This window comes from Numida meleagris, chromosome 4, assembly GCF_002078875.1.
Source record: "Numida meleagris isolate 19003 breed g44 Domestic line chromosome 4, NumMel1.0, whole genome shotgun sequence".
Taxonomy (NCBI): domain Eukaryota; kingdom Metazoa; phylum Chordata; class Aves; order Galliformes; family Numididae; genus Numida; species Numida meleagris.
Genome location: NC_034412.1, coordinates 85,185,901 through 85,213,144, shown reverse-complemented (window position 1 = coordinate 85,213,144; position 27,244 = coordinate 85,185,901). Strand labels below are relative to the sequence as shown.

Here is a 27,244-nt window from a genome sequence, read left to right as displayed (position 1 = left end):
AAGATCTCAAGTGTCCTTTCAGTGGCTGTCCAGGAGGCGTGGTGGTACGGCACGTGGTGGGGAAGATGGGAGGGATTTCTCAGTTGTGGTCGTGTTTTTTCTTTTTTTTAGGACTAAAATCAATAGATTTACTAATACTTAGCATATAGTTACTGTGCCATTAAATTGCGATTCTTAACTACTTGACTTTATATAGGGCACTTGAATGGCAATGGATTGTCCCAGCCTTTATGGTCAAAGATTGCTATTCACAGCATGGCATGAATTTACTTTTGTGGGCAGAACCAAGTTTCTCAAACCACTCTGAGAAACAGTAGAGAAAGGTCATACACAAAACACTCATATTACTGCTTTTGTCACGTGGAACAGAACTTTTCATGCAAACAAACTGAAAAATGAGAGAAAACAGGTTCCCTGTGATTTGCCAGTCTAAATTTTCAGAAAGGAAATTCTAGGAAAAATTTGCTCAATCTTGCTGTAGTTGATCCTTGCTCTGCTTGCTTTGAGGCTGAACCACTTAACGCTAACCCAACCTCTAGAAATGGCTGCTGTCAGACTTTGGTGGTTAGGTATTTTTGTTTGTTTTTCAATGGGAGACATTTATTAGAGTAATGAAGACTGATTATTCCTAATCACACAGAATTTCAGAACTTTAAAATTCACCTTTCAGCATGTACATTTTGATGTATTCTTTGTTTTGGCTGTATTTCTATTGTGTACAATCTGGACGTTGTTTTTTTTCCTTTTTAAATCACCACCTTTAAGACTTTGAGAGAATCAATAATGTGATCAATCTAGAGAAGTATAACCAACCTGTTACCCACCTGAAATTAATGGCAAGCTTTGTTCTTGAAGTACGTACTGAAACCACCAACAGTCATTTTGGGTTGTCTTTGTGAAAGTATGTACTGTACCTTTACTGGTGCTGGTAACCAAGATAACCTTTTCCTCACAGGCAATCAAAAACAACGCTGGATTTAGAGTATGGATCCTTTTTTTCCTGGTGATGTGTTCATTTTCCTTGCTTTTCCTGGACTGGTATGATAATTAATTAAAAATACCACGTTTCCTACATGCTGGGTAAAATCTTACGGCTTTTTTTTCTTCTTTTCAATGGGGTATCTGGCATACCTGTAGATTTCATGCATTTGTTTCATACTGCTATGATGGAAATATTTTCCAACAGCTAAGCACATCCATATGGCCCTTAAGGCAGAGAGAGATGGTAGCATTCATTTTAAATCCCTTTATCAGATCGGAAACCACACTTAATCCTGCACACTTAAACCTCTGAAAGAGCTCCTAAGAAAGCTGCAAGCTGGAGCGCAGCTGGAGGGAAAATTTAGAAAGAAGTTTTACCATTGTCAGTCAGCCACGGCTCTGATGCTTAAAGACCAGCTCCCAGTGCGCAGAACAGATGAAGAGAGAATTGTTGCTGTGCAAAAGCATCTACACTGTCTCAGGCTTTTATTTAATCATACCACTTCAGTACACAGTGATCATTTTGCAGATGTATTATGACCTCTACTTCTAATCCTTGAAAACTATTTCATCAGCGGTCATCTTCATTTAGTAATAATTTAAGAAGTCAGCTACAGAGCTTTACTTTGGGGTGCGAAGAGATAATGCAACGCAGCCAACGAGACTGCAGAAACAGATGGTCTGAGGGGTCAGAACAAAGCCAAAGGACAGACGCTATTAAAGCCAAACCATTCAAAGTACTAAAATCGGGAGCAATTTGTTAACTAAAGAAAGTCCTCAAACCAACTGTAGATAAGAATCAGTAAACTTTGTCCTCAGATCAGAGGATCTTTGTCCTCAAATCAGAAGAAAAGCTCCTTTGGCTCTTGAATGCAGAACAGCCGGTGTCTCCTAGATCACACAGCTCCATGTTTGTTGTCATGAGAGAAGAATGGTTTCTCATCAGTATTTACTTGTGCATTAAAGCTGTTCTCAGTGTGCTAAATTTAAAGGGAGGAGGATGTATTGTGGATCATTTCTACGTAGCACAGTCCTGGGGAAGAGAATTGTCCATCTCTTAACATCTGAATGGCCTCTGTAACTACTGTGATCAAGAAATGTTTTGTTACCTCTCTTCTGACATGTGTATGCCTGTAAGTTATATGCAACAAGAAAATCATTCTTTACAGAGTGAAAATGTCAAAAGTTACATTCACTGAAGCATAAGCCTGCCAGAAAATGCAAACATGGTAATTTGAAAATCTGAACACAAGTCTGTAGTTTTAAAATGCAAAGTAAAATTTGGCATATAACTTACTGCTTTTTATGCATTCCACCTACAGTGACTTACAAAACCTTTTATGGGTATTACTGTGTAATGCACACTTCAGATCAAACCTGGAGAATTAAGTAACAATGGTTATTTTTGCTGTACTGCTGAAAGAAAGGCTGTTGATAATGCGATTCTACTGGAGAAAAATAAAAGTGCAGCTGACAACGTTTGTTCCACTACAGACCGATGTGTTTCCTTTGTATAGTCTCTACGACTAAGGGAACTTTTGACATGTCCTCTAGAAGTTGTTGCATTTATGTAAAATGAAAAAAGAAAGGGTACCTGCTTGCTCAGATACTTCACGCCCTTGTCTGTTAAATTAATGATGCCTTCTTTTGTAATGCATTTAAGATTTATAATAAAAATGAAAACATGGTTTCACACAAAGAATAGGTAAGTTTGTAATTACAATGGAACTTTAACGTGCATCCACAATACTATGTTCTTCTACATCTTTTCCCATCCCGAGCCATACACAAACAGTTCTACTCTTCACTCAGTTTCACATGGACCTTTCAAACAGCCACTTGTGTTACGGAGATGCTACTGCTTTGATGCTTTGTGTTTAAAAAGTATCAAACCACAAACCATACATGAACTGAAAGCTCTCATTTATAAAAAGGGTAAATGTCAATGTAATTAAAGAGAAAATTCAGATACATCGCTCTCTCTGCTGCATCCAACAAATTACGTAGCGGGCTACATCTACTGTGAATAGGCTTTCTGCCTCGAAGTACGATCAAAAAATGGCATTCTCTTTCAAACATCCTTAAGGGTATATTCTTATGCTATCCTCAACATCCATCACTAGAATTGTCTGTGTTTTTCCATAGTGTCTATCTAGTTTGTGTTTCAGTGCACATCCTTACCAAGATGCTAAAGCCACAGTGGAAATGCAGTTAAATCCTGCTGACAGCAATAATAAAACATTGAGCATGCCTTCTTGCAGAGAACTTCATTATCACTTACAAATAAATAACAGTAAAGAAAACGTAAGAAAAATGCTACCTGACACTTCTTTTCCTTTCTCCATACAAGTCATTACTTTATGCCCTTGGCATCAGTGCTGATTATCATTTTTGCTTGAGCCAAAACTAAATAGTAAATACAGCTCTCAGCTAAACAAGAGATCACTCTAGTTATGGCTGTGGTGTTTCAGTTTGCAAAATGACTAACAATAAAAAAATTAATAAATAAAATATCAGTTCAGACAACAGAACACGTTTTAAGGTCTAAGCCCTGAAAATCCAGAGAATAAATCTGTCAGTATCCAATAAACTGCAAGAACATATCTGTTTTTTTTTTAAACATTGAAAACGGTGTCAAAGCTCTAAAGCAATGCTGATACGCATCTTGTTTTGCGCCCATGAATGTTCTGCAGCATGTTTTTGTTTTGTTTTTGCAAAGCAGTATCAGCAAACAGAAGCAATTGCACCATAAACATGAGTAACCTCTAAATTATCCATAATTATATTCAATGAAAAGTTTCTTAAAGTCCCTTAGTTACCTTCAAATGACATAGTGTTAATAATTAGCTTATCCTACTAAGCCGATTTCTCAGCGGCTTCAGTCTCCTGCTCAGACAGTTTCTCTTCTGACAGTACTGTCATCCACGGGGACACTGAGCGCGTGATGGTTTGCTTGGCCAGATTGTAGTGGTTTATGACTGTGTAAAATTTCCCTCGAGCATTGGAGTCTTGTTCAGAGTAGTAGTTTTCCAACCCAGCTGGAATGCATTGATTATTCTGAAAAGAAAATCCATCACTTAGATTAGAAATGCAGTCCCATGCACAATCCATACGTTTTCTCTTTTCCTTTTAGTCTACGCAAACGTTCACTTTGTGACTCGAGATGCAACTTCCAGCAATTACTGCAGTGTTGTCCTAATGCGTTCAAACTGTTCTTCCCTGTAATCCTTAGAGCTCACAGAGCATTTGCCAGAAAGGCCACTCTGTCTGTATTCCAGAACAATTAACAGACAAGAGACTTGCATGCCCCAAATTAATTTGTAGGAGTAAGTACTCAGCCTCTTGTTCCAGATTTATTTTACTTTTTTCTTCCTTTTTCCTTCCCACTTAGTTCCAAGTGGTCAGTGTACAAATACAGATTCTGCATTCTAGCATTAGATTATCTTCATGCACTTTGATACAGAGTTGTCAGTCTGTGGGGTAGAAATTCATACAAATACACTGGTGCCAAGGTAGGGCCAGCCTAATAAATAAGACATATATATTACAGCCTAGTAAATAAGACATATCAGGAAAACACTGTGGGCAGCCCAGCGGCTGTGTATACACACACAAACACAATACTTCACTGTTGATTTTCAGAAAGATGAAGCCAGGATCAGGCTTTTAAAAATCTATCTTTAGCTGTGGTACTACATTATTTAATTTCCCAGAAGTTTAAGAGCACTACTCAGAAACTCCGATGCTCAGAGCTTCTGAAAATGAACTACCCAATTTAGACAGTTAAATACAAAGTAGGAGCCAAACTCTGATGTCATCTTGAAAACCAAGTGAACGTGTCCGTACAGTGGGCAGCATTGAGCATCCCTTCCTGTGACGATGCAGTGAAAGCCTACGAAGCAGCAAATCGCACTGAAGGCAATAATGATTTAGACAGATCCTGCTGACCCCCTAAGTTTTGCTCCAGAAGGGCATGTGGCTCTTCTGCCACATCTGCCAGGCCAAGCACTCTTGCCTGAGACCTCAGAGTGCTGCACCACTCTGAGATCCACAGTGAGCACCTGCAGCTCATACCAGCTCAAGGAAAAGCAACGACTGTAATTGTTTCTTCGCTGAATCATTTCAGAACAAGTGATCTTCTGCAGTATTACTAATTTTAGTCTTTGGTGTTGGACACAGGACTGCTGCTGTTCTCAGAGAACTTGGCAAGGAAATCTTAATATTGGAAATTTCTGGGCACAAAAACACAAAATTGTCATGGTTTTTATGACCAGATGCTATCTATCTCATATGTGTACACATTTACTATGAATGTACACCAATAACAACTGTTTCAGATGTTTTAAGTCATCTAGCACTGAATGAGTGGGCAAAAGATCAAGCAAACAGTCTTAGATAAAATAAATTTTGCATCCTAAAAACACTGAGGTGAATAGTATAAAAGAACATTGCCAAAACTATCAGCCTGTGGGTAGTCTTACAAACCTGCTTGTCTGCTGAATACAATACAGTCGTATGGCAAAGTGGAAGGAAGGCTGGCTGTCACAAGATGAACAGTCCTCCCAGCAGTTAACAACTCATCAGCCCACACCTGCTTGTGTGACAGAAGCTTAGATGCGCGTCACACTGGCACCAGCATTCAAAGTTACCACTTCCAACCAGGTTCAGCTTACCGTCTTTTTTTCCTAACATAGCAGCCATGGCAACACTTGCCCGAAGTTTTATTTGAACTGGAGATACAAAGCAGGCAGGATTTAACCCCGGAGAAGCAAAGACTTGTGGCTGTTCCGCACTCTGTAAGGCACAGAGGCTTCCCTACGCTCATCATCATCGACCACATCCATGCGTGTCAGCTGCAAGCCTAAGTTTCAAGAACACAGAGGACAACTCTGGCACAGTGCTACGTGGTGTGCACATTCACCTACTTCACCGTGCCATCTTCTGTTAGCATTATCCGTGCTTCATCTGGGATAACTGACACGGCTCCTGATGTGATAAAATGACTAAGAAGCACTTAGACGCAGACCTCTTTGTAGTGATTATTTCACCCAGTCAGAGGATGTAGTCACAACTCTAAATATTTAAAATGGGAGAAGGAACACAATCCATTGATCTAATTAAATCTGCCAAGGAAATTCAAGCAAATGGAATATAATTGTTAGTGCTGAAGACAAGCCAAGATTACTGCCAGTCTAAAAAAAAAAAAAAAGCCACAATCTTTTGTTACTTAAAAGAAGCAATTTGCTTTTTAACGGGCAAAATGACTCAGTAATGTTATTTTTTGTAGTCAAAACTCCACAACAGCTGACAGAAGAACCTGAAGAAGTACACAGCAGAGTTCCCACCTTGACTAAATTTTCTGCTCCCAGGATTTTATGCTTCTAGAAAAGACGAGCAAAGCCTCCCCTTTCACTCTCTGCTCCTTCTGTGCTGCCCAAGGACAACTCCTTTCCTTAACATCTGATCAAGGCAAGCAATGCAACACTCAGGAGTTACTGAGCTGAAAGAGCTGGTGCTGATTCTCATCTCTAGCCTTCAGCTTAAGCTTTGGTTTTTTTTGTTTTTGTTTTTTTGTCCCCCCCCCCCCCCCCCCTCAACACTGGTTTCCAAGTGTGAGAAGTAACAACAAAGGCTGTGAGGAGAAACTGGGATGCTCCAGAGTGAGTTGTCAGTCTCCTGTTTCTTTCCTCGCCCTTCTATTTCAGAAGTTAGTTGTGAGTTAAGGCCTCTGATGGCAGAGAAAGTCCTGGTTGCCAATTTAGATTTGGCTGTATTAAGATGACTCCTTTTGTCCCACCTGACATAAAGAGCCCAGTGGTATCAGTACACCACAATAGTATCTTCTCTCGTATTTGCTGGGTCAGTAATTCCAAACTTAACAGATGATGGTGTTATCTCTAATGCATGGAAGTGATTCTGCTGTACTGTCCATTGGTCTGACAGAAGGCAAGTGCCTCTGCAATGAAAGGGAAGAGTAAGAGATGCAGCATGGAGCACTCTGAAGCTCTGGAGGAGTTTCCCCAGGATCTGAGTGTGCTCAGGTCCTTGAGGACAGCTCCATGGAGTCGCACCATGAGCCAGAAAGAGCACTGCAGAGGGACCCACGCCATGACAGTACTATGTCTGCGTCAGCTTCAGCAAGCACAAATTTGCAGCTCAGGCAGTTTAAGCATGTTATACAGAGGAAAACAAGCTTCTTTTTAATTACACTTACAAGCCCTGTATGTGTAGGACAGCAAAAAGGTTGAAGACACTGAAACCTTTGGAACTGTTGTGTTTATGACAGCATCAAGGCAGAGAAGTGCAAATCTGACTCATGGCTGCAGTAGCTCGGCCTATATTCAGAGACTGCCATGGTACCAGGCTTCCTGAGGCAGGACACATCTACCCTTAACAAGCAACATCAGTGTCAAAAGCCTGGTGATGCCAGGCCAGAGAGTATCGCTAAGTGCACCTGAAGCACAAAGTCTGTCCACAGAGAGGCTGGTCACAAGGTGATCGCAGCTAGCCACAGGCTTCTGCTTCATCTATCCTAGGATATCTGTGCCAAGCCATGCCAGCTGATGTTACAGACTCTCTCAAAAAAAGACATGCAGGCAACAAATACAAATTCATGTCAGCACTGCTGTTCTGGGCCTCGTGTCATTTGGTAACATGTTTATGCTGTAAAAAACTCTCAAGAATTACATGACCAAAGAAGCCATGCCTCCTGGCGTTCTGCTGTCAAGCATCCAGGAAGCAGCCTTCACAACACCCAGCACTGGAAGAGCAATAGCAATGCAGCCCTGTGTATGTGCTGCACCATAAAGCACCAGCTGTGGGGAGTTCTCCCTAACTTGGGTTTCAGACAGGATCCTGAGACACCTGATCAAATGGTTCTTCACACACCACGCAACTGAAACACAGCTCAGAAAACTGTTCTCCTCTTAAATGTTTGTGATGCTAGAAGGAAAAGGCTGAAGAAGGCAGAATGTAACAATTCAAAGGACGGGAAGACATGGTGAGAAAGGACAAAGCAGCAGCAGACCAGCACTAGAATGATGACGGGAGCACATAACTGGCCATTCCTGTCAAGTCGGGATCACGTCGAGGTAGGCTCTGGGGGAACAAACAGTCCATATATCTAAAGAGAAAGCTTTGAACAAAAGGCTGCCATCCCTTGAGACAGGGGCAAAGAGAGGTTTCAGAACTTGTCTGCAGCAACACAAGAAATACAGCAGAACCAAGACCTGTGTGTCCCAAGTTACAGCCAGATGTCCTAACCACCTACCTCTTGTCTTTGAGCCAAGGGAAAACTGAATCAAAACTCCTGGATGGGACCTGTCACAAGTACTGAAGCAGCCATTCTTTCTTAAATCATTTTGAAAATCATTCTGGGTACCTATCTTGTTCATTAGGTGACTAAAAAATCTTAATTAGAGGGAAGAACGCCATAATCACTGCTGCTTTTCTTAACTCATGACACCCGAGTTCAACCCTGCTACATCTCTCAGCAGAGAGAATCAATACTGCCTTTTGGACTTCCGGCTCAGATCACAGCTGAGAAGCCAGCACTACCACCTTGTAAGAATTAAGTGAGCCCCAGCCCCCCTTTCACTTAGCAGAAGTATTTTTTCCAATAAATGCGTTTTCCCTTTTTTGGCATCCCTTTTGGCCTGTGGCAGCAGGGCTCAGAGGTCGCTGTTCTAGAACAAGGAGTTCTTTCTATAAAAATAAGGTAACTCTTCTACTCTTAATGAGACCATCACTTCAGACTTTCTTTGATATATATTCCAGAGTTTCCAGGTCTTTAGATTTATCACTCTCCTTTCCTATGACAAACGAATCTGGAGAAACATGCAACATTTAATTGCACGACCCAATGAAAGAATGCTGTGCTCAAACAGCTTTGGGTGAAGGAGGACTGAAGGACACCAGTGCTGATGTTTTTGCAATGTTTACATTACTAAAATTACGAGAGTGTGAAATTTGCCTGGTAGTCACAACCTCCGTTACAAATTAAGCAGAAAGAAACATAGCTAAAAGCACTCTAAGCTTTGAAAACAGCTATGAATTTCCATGCAATGCAGCATAACTTCACAAAGGCTATGCAGAAAACAGCACAGGGAATATTACATGCTCTCCTATTTTTCTACAATGCGTGCACAATTTACCTTGAAAACAAATCCTTCTGGACAGGTATGATCGTACTTGTAAACCTTGTAGACTACCAGAAATACAACACATGTTAAGAACGCAAGGGCGAAAAGGACCAGCACAGTTACCTGTAAAGAGAAAGACAACATGCTCATGTTAGTAATGCACTGCTTATTATATTGCTGTTACTGTAGGCAGCAAAAGCCAGCTATGAAAGCAGTCTACAGGAAAATCGAGCAAAGGCTAAAAATGGCTACTTAATCATGGAGGGAGAACAGGGAAGGAGCATGAGTGCTTCCACCTCCTACTTTGCACAGATGAAGGCAGATGATAATGGTCAGTGGCCCACTGCCTCTGTGCTGCCAGGCTTTTTTGGTTGCTTTTCTTTTCAGGGCACGCATGAGGCCAGAAAGACACATCGAGGTGGTTTGGGTGTGCTGCTTTTTCAGTACTTGGATGATGGAAGTGTATATCTAGTTTTTGTCAGCTGATAAGCACGTTGGTTTTCCTTGTATCTAAGAATGGAGTCAGATGCCAAAAAGTTAACACAGGTGGCATCCTAATAATACAGGGCTTCTAGCAGGGCAAGGAAAAAGCAATGTCTGCCCACTGTTGTTAGTTAAGAGTTTGTTACACCTGCTATGAATGTATGGATACACCAGTAGCCCACACGTAAACCAATCAATATTCCTTCAGACATCTTGTTTGAACCAGTACTGCTTCACCACACAATGACTGCACAGGAGTCACTGCCAGATCTGCACAGAATACAGCGTGTTCAGCACGGGGCTAGCCCTGACAAGTTCAGGTACATCTGTTCTACAAATCGATGCATCGCAGATTGCATTGCGTGTGTGGCATTGACTTCACCGTGTCCTTAAGTACCTCTCTTGTCCTGAATTTGTGTTGGAGCAAAAACAGGAGATACCTTAAACTGAATGTGAAATCAGCATCGCTGCCAAGCTGACATTTCCCAGGATTAAGCTCTGAGCAGCTGGAGAGCAGGCAGCCTTTTAGGTGAGATGGGAGACACAACCTGAGGGGGTGTAAGCTGAGCCAAGAGCACTGGTTACCTGGGGGACTGTCCCAGATGTCTGCCTTTATTATTCTAAAACTTCTACCGACACAGAAATGAGTAACTTCTGGAAATTACAGAAGAGCAGAATAAGAAAGTGGTTGAGTGTTTTGTTGTGGGTTTTTTTTTGTTGTTTCTTTGTTTTTGCAATGTAGAAAGAAGCCAAGGTGGGCCACAGCATAAGAAAATAATAAACAGAAACAAACTTATGTGATTAATGAATCAAAACAACGTACAGTGGTATCTAAATTTTAAAAACCTCAGAAAAGTAATAACCTGCTACTTCAGAAAGCCACCAAAAAATTGCAGCTCTGTCTCTTGGTGAAAAAATAAAGATAGAAACCAACCACACCTTCCCTTTCTGATAAAACCCCGAACTGGTATCATCTGCAGCACCACAAACTGTGTGTGTGGCAGTGGGTCTGGGACACTGAAGGACTGAGATGAACTTTTAGGGACTTGTCCTGCTGAGAAAGGTAACTTCACCATACGTAGACAATAGGGAGAGCAACATTTCCTGGCTGAAACAAGGCTGGGAAGTAGTGTGCTGCTAAAGCTAAGGATTTTTGATAGAAAGTAAAGAAAAAAAATGTAATAAAAAGAGGGCCAGAGGAGAGGGCAGGGAGAACCGCAGATCAAAAAGTAAATTAGCAGAATAAATGTAAATATTAATGTAACAATGCCAATCTAAATGAGACACAGACCAAGTGACCTTCCTGGTTAATAATAACATCTTCAGTTTCTCAGAACAGACGCTGGATTAAAAGAAAAATCATATTCTTAATCACCCTCTGAAAACCGCCAACTGACATCAGTTTTCAAATCCAATTAGCCTTCTCCAAGTTTGTTACTCATGGATAGACAACTCTGCCTTGCCAACCTCGCGTTGCCAGCCATGGCTCAGGATGTCACGCCTGAGTCCAAACGAAGCACATCTTCCTTTCTGATCATCTTCTGTGGCCCAGTTCAGTAGCACCCAACATCCCTCCTCCCCCACACCTGCCAGCCCTGCCAAGCCATGCCCTAGCTTGGCCCTTCTCACGTGTTTCATCATGCCTCTCCCTTTTTTTCCTACAGCTGTTTGCAGCCCCTTCCTGTGCCTCCCAGCCATCCCACCAACAAACACCCACATGGCCCAGTCTGAGCTGCAGGTTTGGGATCGCTCACTTCCCAACCTACAACCCTCTGACTCCAAGTACATGTTGCACTGTCCCACTCACTCTGATGACCACTGCTCTTTCCCTTAGAAAATGACACAGAGAAGAAAGGGAAAAGAGGTACTAAAGAGAAAACAAAATTCCAATGGGATTATTGCCAAGGCCTCCATGCCCTCCACGATGTATTCCACACGGCCTTCAAGAAAGTCTGCTCTATGCAGGAGAACAGCTCTGTGACATGAACACCAAACAAACAATTGCTGCAATACAGACTGGTTCAGCTCCCACCCATCTCCTCCACAGACAGGAGTAAACAGTTTCCTAATGTTATTAATTTTGGTATTAGCATGTAAATTTTTTCTCTCATTATCCCCAATAATTTGCAATCACACTCCATTTGCAAATCCCTAATCAAGTAAGCTCTTGTCTCCTTCCTAACAGAAGCTCTCCTCTCCAACCACCCTTAAGGATACAAGTAACGCGTGCCCATGATATGAAAGAAATCCATCAGTGGATTCCAAGGTGATCCCAATCACCTGTTTATCCAGTTCACTTCTCTCTTATAAAATCCTTCTCTTCCTCCTACTAGGTGTTTTCCTTCACTCTCATAGCCCACAGCTGATGGTCCATACCCCAGCCAGGCTGCTGCTTTTTCCTGCCACTCACCCAGCAAAGCCCACCTTCCAGTTCCCTTTCACAAGTGAAAGCACAGAAAGAGAGAAGGTAACAAGCTGCTCTTCCGACCACAAGCCTGACCAAACCTACACTTACTGCTTTCTTCCACAGCAAATCTGTCTACTTGCCACAACCTAGCACACAATTATTTCCTTCCTCCTGCAGGGGCACTAGCAGCAACCCACCCTCACCTTCTGTTCCAGGGTGGAGAGGAAGCCATCCACACAGCCCCGCTCCCTGTTTCTTACAGGGGAACATTGCATCTCTTCCACCTGAGGCAGCCGGCTGGCAGAGAGCAGGACCTATACAGTGGAAGCAGAAGTCCTCCAAATTACTGTGATCCTTCACTGCTACATACACTCTGCTGAACACCAAGGTCTCTGCCACACTACACGGGTGACAGGCTTTTAAAATAACTAGAAGGGAGCAGAAAGAAGTTTTCTTTCAACCAGTAATGCAAAGCGTAGCCTTGTTTTCATCTCGAGAGTGCCCTTTAAGGTTAGTTGTGAGGGGATCTGGCAGCAGAACCAAGTGAGCACAACAGATGACAAGATATTATGTACGTGGCAGATTTTTGAATAGATTGTAAGTGAAGAGCAGAAGAAGGACAACGTCTAGCCAGGAGCCATTACAGTAATCGAAATGAGAGATGACTAATGAATGAACTAAGTGTACCTACAGCAAAAAAAAAAAAAAAAGCAAACACCAAAACTCCCTATCTTCTGACTCTGTAAGCATTTAGCCCAACAAATGAAGTTCACCAGATCCAACAACTACACCAACATACGCACAGCTCCCGCTAAGGCCTTACCATCAGGGTCTGCTAGGTCTTCCCAACCAGCCCATCCTGCTCTGCTGCAGCTGTGTAACACTGCAAGCTGTATTTCCTTCTCCGCTTGGCTGCTGCAGTCTCGTCCCTCGTTCCTCCAGCGTTTTTCGTGCTCCCTTTTTCATCAAGCCAGAACGTTACAGCAAAATGCATCAGCTGCACCAACTGTGCTGGTTTGCCTCAGACCCTCTCCTGACTCCTGGCCCTTTCTGAACTTGCAAACTTCAAGGCATGTACAATTCTGCCTGTTTTGCTCCTCTTAGCTCCCTCTCTCTCTCCTTCTGTTCTGCCTGTACCCCCCCGTCTCCTCTTGATGCCAACTCTTATCCTGTGCTGTAACCTCCACACACCTCTGCATGTCTCCTCTTCTTGCTTGAATTTTTGTCATTAATTCACTCTCACTGTGCTTATCTTCACTGCCTTCTTTTCCACCAGGCACCTTTCAGGAAGCACACAAACCCAGCTAGGAGCACTGCCATTACTATGACAAGTGGAACTAAAGTGGAACTAACAACACGTGCCGTCATCTTCACTGCTCAGCCTCTGGAACCCAGTCACACCTCATCTTTGTTCTACATCTATACTCTGCCTATTCCACCTGCAGCCTCCTGGGAGGCTGGTTTGTCCCTAGGCACGCACTCGGTGCTAGCACCAAACGCAACGAGTGAGGACATGCATCTATAGAGCACCTTTCATCTCAAGTGATTTAGAACCAATTCATGCTCTGCTCACCAGTGAAATACAGAGCCCTCTGGGATGAAATACAGCAACTCTGTGCAACCGTTTAGGGCAGGAAATTAAGATTATTGCTATCCAATTTAAACTACAAGAGAATTTTAGGTAGGTAGACTGTAATTACAATAGATTATGTCTGACTACATCCCACAGACTAAAATTCTGTAAAACATCATGCTTACTTCCCTGCAAATGGCTGTGACCTCCATTTCACCTCTCTCCACTAAATCCTGCCTCTCCAGCATACAATGCACTCTACCAGCATGTGAGAGAATACTGAAGGCAGCTCTCCATTTCCCCTAACATTTTTGCTTTTCCAAAATGATTTTCTTTGCTATTACCTAGGCCTGTCCCTAGAAGTTTACATGAAAGATGTTTGAAACAATACACGTAAGGAATAAGAATCATGAAGTTTGAGAAAAATGGCAATATGAAAAAAAAAAAAAAAAGAGAGACATATCTGCATGCAACATTTATTTGATTCACATTCAGATATGGAGCAGTCCAGATTGTACAGAACTACTTGGTACAACTTCCCATTCCCCCTACAGGACTATACATTCATATACAATATGGCTGGTGACACAAAAGGCAGCCAGGTGCCTGCTTTCAGAAGGATATTTCTAACACAACATGTCATGTTTAGCTGCACGACTTGGATCTATCTCAGAAAGGATGACAGCCTTGGGACAGACTGCAACAGAAAACGGAGATATCAAAAGACTCCTCAAGGAGGAAAGGAACTGGTGTGGATGCTTACCTGGAGATGACTGAGAGAAGCAGCAAGAAAGGCAAATATATTCAGGAAGGGAAGTAACTGAAAAGAAACTACACACATAGAAACACAGAATGACTTGGGTTGGAAGGGATCTCAAAGATCATCTAATTCCAACCCAGTGCTTCTTAGCAGTGACAGTGCCAGTGTGCAATGGAGCTGATTAATGAAACCTGAGGGAGATGCTGTTAGACAGAACCAGATAACAAAGCAGTGGCCTCCAGAGTCTAAGCAACATTGTGGCTTAACATTACTGCTCATGGCAACATCCCATCACCCTCCATCATGCAGACATAGTGTATTAGTTTGATAACTATGGAGATTTGAGGAAGCAGTCCAAGACATCCTGTGTTCCTGAAGTTGGAGCCTTGTTACTTTCCAGTACAGACATGGAATGGGTTACCGGGGCCAAGAGAAAGGCTGGAAAAGGTTGCACAGCCTTTCCTTACCTGCAGCAAGTATTATCGTCTAGAGAGACCCAAAGGATCTTCTGTCACCAGTTCTGCTCCAAGAAAAGGATTTCTAATGGGATACAATGGCACAGGACACCTGGCTCAGAACAGGGGAGCTGCTGTTGGGCGTTACCCACTTAAGTCTGCCAGCTCTGACTGTAAAAATGAAATCCTTTCAGGCAATACATTAGCAGCATTGTCAATGTCTTATCATGGAATTATCAGAAACTACAAAAATGGAATAAAGACAGTTGCAATACATTGCCTTTATTTACATCATTTAAAAAAATAACAGTTACACTGAAAGAAGAATCTCCTTTTTTTTTTTTTTTTTGTCTTGCCTAAAGCAATAAAAGGAAAAATTCAAAGCCTGCCAAATTGTTATAGCAGTGAGCAACTCTTCAATCCTGCGAGCAGCTCTAGAGAAGAAAAGAGCACTACGCCAGGCAGTAAGCACCTGTCATCCTTCCAGCACTGGGTGACAGACGCAGCACTGCTGAAGGAAGCGCTCCTGCACAGGAATGGGCCGACATCTCGTGCATTTAACAGCTTTTTAAGTGGAAGCAAAGAGCCACTCAACACAGAGTAATCACACAAACTGACAAAGGAGTATTCTCTATGTGTCCAATTATTTTTGCAGTAAGAATTATTACTAAGAAAAACAAGTCACTAAGTCTTGAGGCAGAAGAAGCATGTTTTAAAAGATGTCCCTTTGAGTAAGACCAATCATGGAAGATTTAAATTCAAGTTACGTACACTTTTTTTTCCTAATTAAAATAACCAGGTAAAACTGAGAACACTAATTTTGAATGTCTTGATTCCTCTTCCATAACCTCATGCTTGCTACTTGACAGTACATGGCTTGCCCTGTGTGGTCCTGCCTCAGAAGTAAGCTCTAGGCTTTGGTTCTGCAGCTACATACACATACAGATGCTAGTAATAAAGTCTGAAGAACTGATTTGCCTCTGTACAAATCACATGGCTTAAAGCACACTGCAGCTTGCATTTGTTTAAGGGCTTTAAATTTCTTAGGAAACAGAAATGCTTGCTTTGGAAATACTTCTGAATGTTCAATACAATGGACAATTTTTGAAATTGGTGTGCTTGTGTGCAGCCATCAGTTGTCAGTTCCCAACAACAGGGCACGCATCGCGCTGCAAAACTCAACGGGAGTTTGGAAGAACGTGGCTCCATTCAGTGGAGGCAAAGGCTTGGCCTTGGTCAACTGACACCATCCATCTGTGCCTGAAACAGCTTTCTCCTACACGCTGATTCATAAGGCTCCTTTGAAATGACATTTCCAGCCATGTTCTATTCTGTACAGCAGACAATTTACAGGAGAGGAAAATCTGCCTTGTTCAAAGTGAAGGACCAGCTCCCCCCATTTCTCTACACTGTTCAGAAGACCAGGAGAGGGACTTATTTCTCAAGGAAAAATAAAATCTCCAGTACAAAGTGCCATCTCCCTTGGTGTGGTTACTGCCATAAAACTGAATTACAGCGACCTCAGAATCAGGAAGCCTTCCCACTCCTATGACAGATTCTGATTTGAATTCAGAATGTGGCTTCATACAGGAAAATTATACTTGCAGTTTTCTTTGTAAACATTCTCAGCTCTGTTGTAATAACTGTGGTAATGTGGATTGAATGCAGAAAATACATTTTATAATTGCATATTCCCCCAGCTGCTAAAACAACAAACGATCTATGTGACATATGTACGTGCTGGAGTGGCTTCATTTGTTACAATGTGTAATTTCTCAAGCAGCGCAGCTTTAGATGATCTGCACTGCTGAATCCCAACAACGCAATCTGCTTTGTCCTTACTTAAGAACTACATCTTGGAATACACGTGAAATATTAGCAAAGACAACCGACTGGCTTTATTTTAGCACATTTGCCCTGTGTCTTGTGGCAAACATGCATCAGCGATGCACAATATTAAAGTCATTAAAACAGCATCTGAAGCTTTTTTCAGGAACACAAGCCAAAGTCAATATCCTACCAGTTAAATAATGCATTTCATAATTATAGCAAATATTTAATTTTCAAACAAATATCCTTTTGCTCTCTCAGAATCAACAGCAGCAGTTAACACGACAGCTCACAATTAATAAGGACCCAGGAGAAAACCTCACACAATCAGCACTTTCCATCTACATATTTATAAAACTGCATCAATTATTCATGAAATATTTACTACTGGGAGTGGTGAAAACGACAACTGTCCCTGGAAGAGAACTAGTCAGTCCTCTTTAAAATGATGCAGGCAGCACGATTCAATTCTAAAAATGTTATGTAGAGATTGAGGGACATTTTTAGGTCCTGAATGTTCCGCGTGAAACTATTGTTTTCAGCTACCTGAGCCTCAATTTTCCTAATCGGTCAGCCCCCTCACCCTCCTTTAAAAGCCGACTTACAGCCGGCGTGAATCATCCTGCAATTCCCAAGAGATACAAAATCTTACTGAAACCTTTCTCTGATGCAGTAGTTACCTAGCAGCGAAGCCTAGCAACCCTGTAGTATGAGATTAATCCCAGAGTGATCATCATAAAGTAGTATCTAAGAGACATTTTCCTTTAAGTATGCCATCCAAAGGTATATAAAAGCACAACATAAAAACGCTTAGGCTTCTGACTCTTCAGATATACAAATTAGAAAAGACTACCCAACAGCATGACAAGCTATCTATTTGTTGTTCAGCAAGGTCTTACTTGCTCAGCACTCCCAACAAAGACAGAAAGAACCCAGATCTACAGAGAAACATGTACAACGTTTAGATGCAGCTCAGATATTCAGAATCCTTCCTTATCTACAATTTAATGCTTGAGAGATGAAAACCCTCAGTCCCTGCAGCTAGTGGAGAAGTGAAGAATTCTGCAGACAGTGGTTCTGCTCAGTTGCTTGGAACTGAAGTCCTAGCAGGACACTCAAATCCAACACATTCTCCTTTCCTCTGCTACAAAGTGGTAGCCTTTCCAGATCACATTAGTCTGACCAGGACACATACTAAAGACAGACAAACATGTCCTGTTTGTTCTGAGCTGCCCATCTGCACCTTACCCAACCATACTGCATGCATCATCCCCTAGCAGGACAGGGATTACTCTTAGTGACTGGTGGTGAGGCCCTAGCACGGGCTGCCTGGAGAAGCTGTGGGTGCTTCATCTCTGGAGACGTTCAAGGCCAGGCTGGATGGGGCCCAGGGCAGCATGATCTGGTTGGGGGGCATCCCTGCCCGCAGCAGAGGGGGTTGGATCTAGACAATCTTTAAAGTCCCTTCCAACCCAAGCCATTCTGTGATTCTAGGAATACCAAGAGAACTGACATCTTTACTGAAACCTTCTGTTTTTCCTCAGACTAAATGTAACGCTTTCCAAGCATATCTGTACCTGTCCACTGAATAGTGTGGTTGCCTGCTGTTTCAAAATGCTTTGGTGTCCTTGGGTAAGATGCCAAATTAACAGCACTGGAAAACTAGTCTTCTTTCATTAAGAAAACTGTCAGTAAAGTATGAGTTGAAGGGCTAACTTTCCTGCTTCGTTCTACTTGTGCAGCGCAAGAAAACCTGACCTCCAGTGGGAAGTAGGATTGGCAATTCAATCCTTGCATCAGTTGAGCTCTCAGCTTTCCTCTGGAACTATCCAAGGGAATAAGAAGAGTGTGGACACAAACGAGTAAATGTGAGTCAGATTCTCGCTGCTCTGCCATCTCCCAGTAACAGTCATCATCAACCTGTATGATGCAACTGGACCACAACATCGATAGCGAAGGGCTCTGTATGCATCCGTAAGTTGCCAAGTCATATATCTCACTATAAAAAATACTTAATGGACAATGGCAATGCTTTTAAGGGAATGGTTTGGCTACAGAGAAAAACAGTAAGCCAACAATTAAGCATACACTCTTGTGGTTCTTGTCCTTCAACAGGAGCTTCGTCCATGCCGTAAGCAGTGCCTGTGTGCCCCTCAACAGGCCCCAGTCAGCCCTGCTGTGAAATGCACACGCTGATGGCACTGCCCCCAAGACTGGCTTCTAGGAAGGGTTAGAACCAATAATATAATAGGGCTTCCTTTTGCTTCCAAGTGTTAAATACCCATTGGATATAGGCATACATAATAATGTATTTTAACACTAAATTCCTTCTTCTGTTTTCCAGTTATGCCCCGAACAGCCACTCTGTTACAACCAGTCTTGACTACAATCAGCAACTGATTTTAAGCATTTCTTGGAGCAGAGCTGAGTCACTAACATACTTAACTTGCATTGCTTACCTTAAATCTTTCTGAAACCCCTTCGGTGATGCTGATTGTGAATTCAGCTATTTTTGGAGTACGGAATTTTCCTTTCTTGCGATCAGGTTCATATTCTGTTTTCGTTTTGACCACAACCTTTAAAACAAGTTAAAAAAAAAAATCAAAAAGCTGTCAGTACCTTATTAGCACATCCTCAGGTGCACCTGCCATGTTTGGAATAGCATGAAACAAACCACGGGAACCTTATTTTACTCTTTTATTTGCCTACAAGCACATTTTGCTTAACGCTGTTTTTTTTCTCCCCCATTTTGTGCAATTCTCCCATGGAGGCTTCAAGCTATTAGCTATTTCTGTCTACTTTCTTCAGAGCAATCAACAAAATTCTCTCAGAGTTTCTGACGGACCTAAAGGAGGACTTGCTATGCAGCACTTCCAGGAACGTTCCATTTTTTCAGCTGTTCTGTTATTGTGCTGCAAGCACCTATTTAGTTCAAATCACAAAACTTTCAGACTGTCCAAAGTGGGAAAAAGCCATCTCCGTTTGTTCCAGGAGAAGCATATTCCATAACCACGTTCTCCAACAGCAGGATTCTGAACTTCAGAAAAGTGGAATGACCTAGCTAGATGCAATTTGGTACATGCCAGACAAAAGCTTTTAGCACTGTAATTTTTAACATCTCAGTTAACCTCTGAGTTATTAGCAGCAAGGTACACACAAAACCTGATGTGATAATGAGATTTCTCAAAATGCCCAAGGCTCTTTAATTTCAGATTATTCCTCGCTATGAGCTACTTCCCCAAACTATCATTTAGCATCTTACCTGTATTCCAAAAATACTCATGGTGCCAGTCGTGCCTCGAATACTCTCCTAGGCATTCTCATCGTACGGAATTTTCACATACCTAACCTATTTGCCTCATTTTTTTTTCTTCTACAATTTTTCAGATCTGTTTTTCAAAGTACCTCAGACAAAACAGGGTGCAGTTTATTGTACTTGCAGCACTATTAAGGTTTGGCCAATTTTCTCTGTTGCTGAAAAGAACAAATATCAAGACCTCACGCTTTCAAATTTTCAGAACCAGATGCTGTCTTGGGAGCAACCAATGGTATCAGTGGCAACTATTCATAAATGAAGACTGTAATAAGTTGTGATAAATTAAGATATGCTTAAAGGTAGCCAGCTACTGAAATTAAACCTTTGGGTTCTCTTCTCCTCAGTTCTCTGAGATGGCATCTACAATGTGTGACTGTAGCACAAAGCCTATTGGATACTTTTATAACAGCACACAGACATAGAACATAGGGAAAGTAGCTTCTAAATTATTTTGGGCTATAATTAATAAGATAACTATGTTACTTTTCAATTACCCAACAGCTTCATGGAAGCAAACGGTCTGGAACGTCTTTTTAACATTATACTTCTTCCCTCTTTACGTTGCATAATTCCCAGGCAACTCAAATCACTTTCAGCTGACACTGAACACAGAGTTCTATCTGCTTGGTTATGTAATGTCTTCTTTTGTTTAACATACCTAAATATGAATTTAAATCAGTTCATCCGTTTAATTTAGAAGCTGTCAAATCCATCAAATCCTTGGCACTACAGTCACTACTACCCAAGAAGTTATGCTTCGCTGCCATACCAGAGCCTTGTAAGTGAATAATAAGCATAGATGTATGAAGGACGTACTCCTATTTGTTATACATGAGAGTCTTCATACTTCAGAATTTGATCCATTTGTCAATCTTGACAACACTTCTGCTGTTTGTCACATCAGCTACTCTACTACTGCCTTTGTGTTTGTAGCAACCAGGAAGGACACAGTGACACAACTAACCATCTCACAGAAGGAAGCCAATAAGACCACTAAGTGCATGCTTCTATTTTTTTCCTCGTTTGCAAAACCAAAGGAAAGCTACCATACCAACAGACAGTGGAAAGCGCAGAGGAGCCAATCGAATGTCCCTTTATTTAAGTTTCAAGCCAAGGTGTACATTTGCTGATGTTGAAGGCAAATCTTGTGGAGGCAGGAGGAGCTCCACCTGCTCCCAGCAGGTGCAGCTGGGAGGCACAGAGCCTCCTGTATTTACCATCGCTCCACTCAAGGTAAACCTATTATCCCACAAGGCCCTAATGCAGCCTTCCGCTTAACGGCACGGTAACACAACAGATTCCTCTGGATGCTGCTCTCGGTAATCGGTTCTATACAGTCACCAGTTGGCAGGCGTATCAGACACAGTCAGACTTAACTTGTTTGAAAGCCTTAGGGTGCAATTTTGTCCTCGGTTACAAGATTTACACCCATGTAACCAAGGACAGAAAATGGGCCCTAAGGCTCTGTAACAGCTGTTATGGCTTATTGTATTTATGCCTGCCAACTGGTCACCACACGCAGCACAACGATGCTGATAGGAATTAAAATGGAGGTCATAAATGTGTTTGTAGTGCCTACAAGTAACACTCAGTATACTGAGGCAGACTTGAAAAGCTGAAATGGTTTACCCTGAGGTAGGATTACGCGATTTTTTTATTTTTTAACTATGAGGAACACATATCCATCAGTTTATCCAAAAGGAGAACTGAGCTCTTGGAGGACACAATGCTAAAACCAAAAACCAGAAGGAACATATTCCCAATCATTTTCCAGTTAAACCTTGGATTTTAAAACAAAAAACACAAAGATTTTTTTTTGCCAGATGCATGTGAAAAACACCTCAGTAAGTATCTTACTGAAATAGGATACTGAAATATCTGAAAAAGCATCCTACCACTGTATGCCCCACCCATAATAACCCTTACTGAAACATCTGAGTGAAACGAATATATTTATGGACTACTGTCATCCTCCTGAATCCCTAGCACTCAAGCCATGAGATGAGTAACGTGGGATACATGCTTCCCTTCCAACCTGCAAGCAGCACCTGGAGCTGTCCCTTCCAGCCACGGAGCACCTGCATAATTTGGAAGTTTAGGGCCAAATAAGTTGCCAACCTGATCTAGTACTTGATCTAACCCTGCCCAAGTGGAGGGATTGGAACCAGATGGTCTATGAGGTCCCTCCCAACCCAAGCCATTCCATGATTCTAACAGGAAGCTCAGTGATCTGTTCTCATCCCAGTGCTTCAGGCTGCATGGGGCTGGTGGAAATTCTACCAAAGCAAAGGGAACATGGAAGTTCTCTGGGACCAGTCTGCCTATGCGCATCTTGCAGACAAAGCCGTGTTTATAGCCCAGCTGGGGGGCTTTTCTGGGAAGGGAAAATTCCCTTCATTCACAGAGTGCACAGCACCTTCCAGACACTAACGAGACAGACAGTGAGAAGGGCTGTGACAATACAGCACGGAACAGTTTGCATTTGTCTGCTCCTGTATTTCATACAGAAGTCCAAATACCTCACAAATGCTCACATTCCCCACTACTTTTCAATGTAAATCTCCACCGCTGGGTTGCAGTTAGCTCCGCTGCTCCCCAGAGAGGCTGACGCTGCTCAGAACATGGTGTACTGCCCGGTGTTCCCGAGCCACTTGCCACACATAACCCATTCTTTGTTGTTTGCCCGAGATTTGGGTGTGATTCTCCGGGGTGGAAGCTGAAGGCACTGTACCTTGTCAGGAGGTGGGAACTGGAGCTGATTGACGTCCAGGGGTGTGATCAGGGGGATGGTGTCGAAGCCATCCTCCAGAAGGGGCTGCTTTGTGCTCTTCTCGCTGAAATTATTCCCCAGTTTCACCATTCTTCCAGGAAAGAGGGGTTTTCTGCAAGCAGACATACACACACACAGAGAAAAACGCACAGCACAGCGGTGTGTCAGAGAGCCGGAGTGCACCAGCCCCTTTCAGAGCCGCCGACACACACCGCGATACACACATCGCGATACACGCATACACGCACAGACGGGCTGGTCTCTACGACCTGAACACGTCTCAGTAAATGAGAATTACGACCACCGCTTAAAAAAAAAAAAGAAAGAAAGAAAGAAAGAAAGAAAAAAAGCACACAGCCACCGCCGCGCGTTACCACGATCCCAGCGACCGCGGTGCGGCATCACCCTCAGCCCCAGCCCCGGCCCCGCCCGGCGCCCCCCGCCATGGCGGCCCCGCACACGGCACCGCTCCTCCAGACCCCCCCCCGGGGGCGGCGAGGCAGCGCCCCGCCACTCACCGCCGCGGCTCCCGGCCCTTCCTCGGGGGGCGGCGAGGCGTCGTTCCGCCGCGGCCCGCGCAGCAATGGCGGAGCGGGCGGCGAGGCGGCGGCTGTCCCTCGGCGGGCAGAGAGATTCAGCGCCGTGACGCAGCCGCCGCGTGGCTCAGGGCAGCTCTGGAGCAGCACAAAGGGGCCCCGCGGGGATGAGGCGGGCAGGCGCTCCCCCCAGCCGGCTACTGGCGCAGCGGCAGCAGGTGGAGCGGGCGGTGGGGGACGGCTCTGCACCGCCCTCCGCGCCCCTCCCCTGGCGGAGCCGCGCGGTGCGGCGGCCCTTGGGTGCGGCTGCGGGGCGGCCCTGGGGAGGAGAAGCCGCGCGTAGCGGGGCCCCGGCTGTTTGTCGCCGGTCGCTGGCTTTGTCCTTAGGCTGTCGCCTTTTGTTTCTTGTACTCCAGCAAGGCTTGCAGGGGAAGGACAAATGTGCTTTTCGGGAGCATGAGACGGGTTTTCGTCTCTCCGAAGGAGGGGGAAAATTCTAACAGAGGAATGGACGTTGGCCTCAGGGCAGAGGCACATTGCAGAGCTTTTCAGCCCCGGCGAAGAGGACATCTTATGAGCTAATAAATAAATAAAAAGTGATTCACGTTCTCTGTTCTCCTGCCTCCCATAACCCAGGGCAACCAGCACGTTCGTCTTGCAGCTCCAGGTGCATCCATTCAGCACACAGAGGGAGAAGGGCTGTGGGTGGTGCAACAGGTGCAGGGCCCAGAGCCGGGCTGCGCTGCGCAGAGCTGCCTCTGCCCGACTTGACTCCCCAGTGAGGAAATTGTCACACCAGTTGGTAGGGTGCTGTGAATAAAAACCATATGGGTTTCATACAGCCCTTTAATTTTGTGTGTTTTCAGAGATTTGTTCTTTGTTTTGCTGCCTGGAGCAAGCTGTCACTGCGTCCAGGCCTGGGGCCACCAGCATGTGAAGGACATGGAGCTGTGGGAGTGGGTCCAGAGGACGTGAAGATAATCTGAGGGCTGGAGCCCTTCTCCTATGAAGAAAGACTGAGGGAGCTGGGCTTGTTCACTGTGGAGAAGAGGAGGCTCCGGGGACACCTCGTTATGCCCTTCTAGTACTTTAGGGGAGCTTATAAACAGCAGGGAAACCAACTTTTTACACAGGCAGATCCATGATTGGCAGCAGCAGCTCCATGCCAGTGGAACAGAAGGTGTCTAGGCCCCATCAGTGCAACTTTTTCTTCATGTGGTGTCCACAGAGATGGGGAATGCCAGAGTAAGCCCTTCTGCCTCAGAGTCAGAATTTCATGTATTTAATGGGAATTTGGGATTTTCTATGCAGAGCATAGCAAAACTGTCATGTTTCCTTGTTTGTTTCAAAAAAAAAGTATCATTTTATGAGTATTGTTTTTAATGTAAGAATTGTATTTTGTCTGAAAATCACGTTAGGAATCTCCACTCTTTTTTGGCTCTCTTGCAGACTCTTCAGTGGGTATTAAGCATACCAATGAAACTTGAATTCAGTTTCAGTGAATTTGGTGTAGAGTTAATGAAAAAAATGTGTTCAACATCCCATTGCTACCAAAATAAATCTTAATTTCAACATTTGAATTCTTTTTTCTTTTTTTCCCTCTCTTAAAGATGCTCTGGTTCCCGTAATATCTTTTCCTTTTTTTTTTTTTATTTGGCAAATACTTAATTATTTTTTTCTCCTTTCTTTTTCAGAGGGCACAAAACAAATGGATTTTTCTTCACTGGATTTGTTTTTTTTTGTCATAAACATCATGGATAATGCTAGTGTCATCAGCACAGGTCTGGGAAGTACATCTGATTGGTTAACCTGCTGGCTGGAGAAATGCTTTTGCAGCAGAGAAATAAACCTATTGGAAGATGAGAAAAATGGCTAACAGCTCACCATTCATTAAAATGTCCTCAATGGAATACCACACTTCAAATGTATAACTGAATACTACCAAACCCAAGCAAAACATTTTTAAGGTAGAAATTGATTGTTTTGCCTCTTTAATTACTGAGCAAGCAGTACCGTTTTATTCTTGATCATATGACACTGAGAAGAAAAGGACTCTGAAATAGAGCATTTACCCAATCATGATAAGCGTAGCAGCAATTACATCCCCCTCTGTGCCTTATTTTTGCAGTCTTGATTATTCAGAGCACCTTGACCCATGTGTCTGGCAGATACAGCCAGCATGTTAGCTTTCAATACACACAGATTTCTTATGTTTGTTCCAGTTATCACATCAAAAATGCATTCCATCTTTTTAATTTTTTTTCTATTTTTTACCCTGAGGTTAGCAGCCTGTGATGCAAGAGGCCCAGATTCTGTTGCTAGCTGGGGAATAAAGCGTCCCTGACTATGGATCTTCTTGTCTGTCTCATTTATTTCTCCCATCAGTATTCTGTTTGGAGTAAATAAAGTGTAAAACAAGCTTGTCTTACTTGAGGAACAATTCATAAATCATACTCGGATATGTTAAGTAGGAAAAAATGTTACTCATTTTATATAGAAAATTACACCTCTAAGTGGAATTGAAGGGGTTTTTCAAAAACAAGAAGCAATTCATTTAATTTTGGCAGTACCCTTGTCTTACAAATAAATGTTCTTGAAGCGACCAGATGAATAACCAGCGGATGGGTGAGTGTGATCTATTCAGTTGTGTATGAAGCCAAAGTCATTCAGAATCCAAACGACATCAAAAGTTCAAATGATGATCAGAAGTACATTTGACAGCGTACTATAGGGAGTAAAACACAGCAAATGTTTTAGCAAGTTGGCTGACTGGGTCCTTTCATCTTAAGCTGTCATGATTTTATTGTTGGGCACTTCTGCTGGCTGAAGATCATCCAAAGCAATGGGCCACTGGGTATTAAGCGTGTGCCTGAGAAACTATCACTATCAGGTTAAGATGAATGGAGGTAAATTCCTCCCTTTACTGACAAAAATGCCTCATCAGTAATTTGAGCATACTCACAAGGTGCTCATTTAGAAAAGGAAAATTTTGGACAGAGCATCAATGGTGCAAGTTGTTCCTCTCTTTGGTGCTGTGCATTTCTGAAATGGCAACCTGGCTTTTAGGAACTAACTAGCTGCCACTTAACCAGTTCCCTAGTTTTATGGAGAAATCCTTACATAGCATTTCCTATTACACAGCTCCATACTGCACTGTTGCCACTTGATACTTCTCTGAACAGCTTACTGTCTTTCCTTTTAAGTGCAATCCACCCTCTATATGATAATAAGGCAGAAGTTGTGCATGCCACACAAATATCTGTGCTTAGCATCTCCACTCACTGGGTATGTGAAATAAGCAGTCAAGAAGATTCCATTTCTGAAAGCAAATAACCAACCACAGTTTTGCTACCAGTGTTTTAGTAAGTTCTCATTTTTTTTCTTCTAGGAAAACTACCATGTTTCCCAGACAGAAGTTGCTGCCTTAAGGATGCAGAAAACTAAATATTAATGTAAAAAATATTTGGAAAGTAACGTATCTTCAAAACTAGTACAACTCTTTCCTCCAGGGCTCCTCCTGTAGGTCATTTTGCTGTGGTTATCAGTGAGCTATAATTCTGGGAAAGGACTGTCCTCCTATCTCTACTTTCTAAGAATAACTCAGGAAGTTCCAGGTGCTTAACAAATAAAGCACATCCTTGCTGAGGCACTTAAGAGTCGTGGACTGCAATCTTTATCTATGTTAGTGATCTCTGAGGATACAAGATAGCACCACATGGGTTTTGACTGGTATATAGGCAATGGAAAAAGCAGCCAGCACACAGAATTGATGACCTAGAGGCTAGTCTCATTAAGTCCAACTGTACCCTGATTTACTTAGTCTGAGACCTTAATGGGCTCAGGGAGGTAAGGATTCAGCATGTATCATCAGCCCTCCTAAGAAAGCAGGCTTTTTTGCATTACCATCAAGAAGATGTAGTTCTTCCTAATGAAAAAAATGTGGAATAAAAAACAGGAAGTAATGCTAACCTCGTGTCTGCTGGCACTTGGTC

The 27,244-nt window shown here is 42.9% G+C and overlaps 2 protein-coding genes across 2 annotated transcripts in view; one reads left to right on the top strand and one right to left on the bottom strand.

The window, feature by feature from the left end:
- The window catches only part of STX18 (syntaxin 18), a 52,893-nt gene extending 50,419 nt beyond the window's left edge, over positions 1–2,474 (top strand). Inside the window, exon 11 of the mRNA XM_021396641.1 lies at positions 956–2,474. Coding sequence (XP_021252316.1) covers positions 956–1,051 — 96 coding nt within the window. The 3' untranslated portion in view covers positions 1,052–2,474. The remainder of the gene's footprint in view (positions 1–955) is intronic.
- LOC110398729 (neuron-specific protein family member 1) lies at positions 2,627–23,375 on the bottom strand. Its single transcript, XM_021396643.1, has 5 exons — positions 23,235–23,375; positions 22,678–22,828; positions 19,090–19,206; positions 9,135–9,245; positions 2,627–4,038 (listed from the first exon to the last, which is right to left on the bottom strand). The coding sequence occupies exons 2-5, from the start codon at positions 22,804–22,806 to the stop codon at positions 3,838–3,840; spliced, it is 558 nt and encodes a 185-aa protein (XP_021252318.1). The 5' UTR covers positions 22,807–22,828; positions 23,235–23,375; the 3' UTR covers positions 2,627–3,837.

Coding starts and splice junctions, on each gene's coding strand:
- LOC110398729 (XM_021396643.1), bottom strand. CDS start 22,806: ATGGTGAAACTGGGGAATAATTTCAGCGAGAAGAGCACAAAGCAGCCC. Junction 9,246..19,089: donor GGGTTTCAGAAAGATTTAAG/GTAAGCAATGCA, acceptor TTCTCTTTACAG/GTAACTGTGCTGGTCCTTTT. Junction 4,039..9,134: donor CAGAAGGATTTGTTTTCAAG/GTAAATTGTGCA, acceptor TTTTCTTTTCAG/AATAATCAATGCATTCCAGC.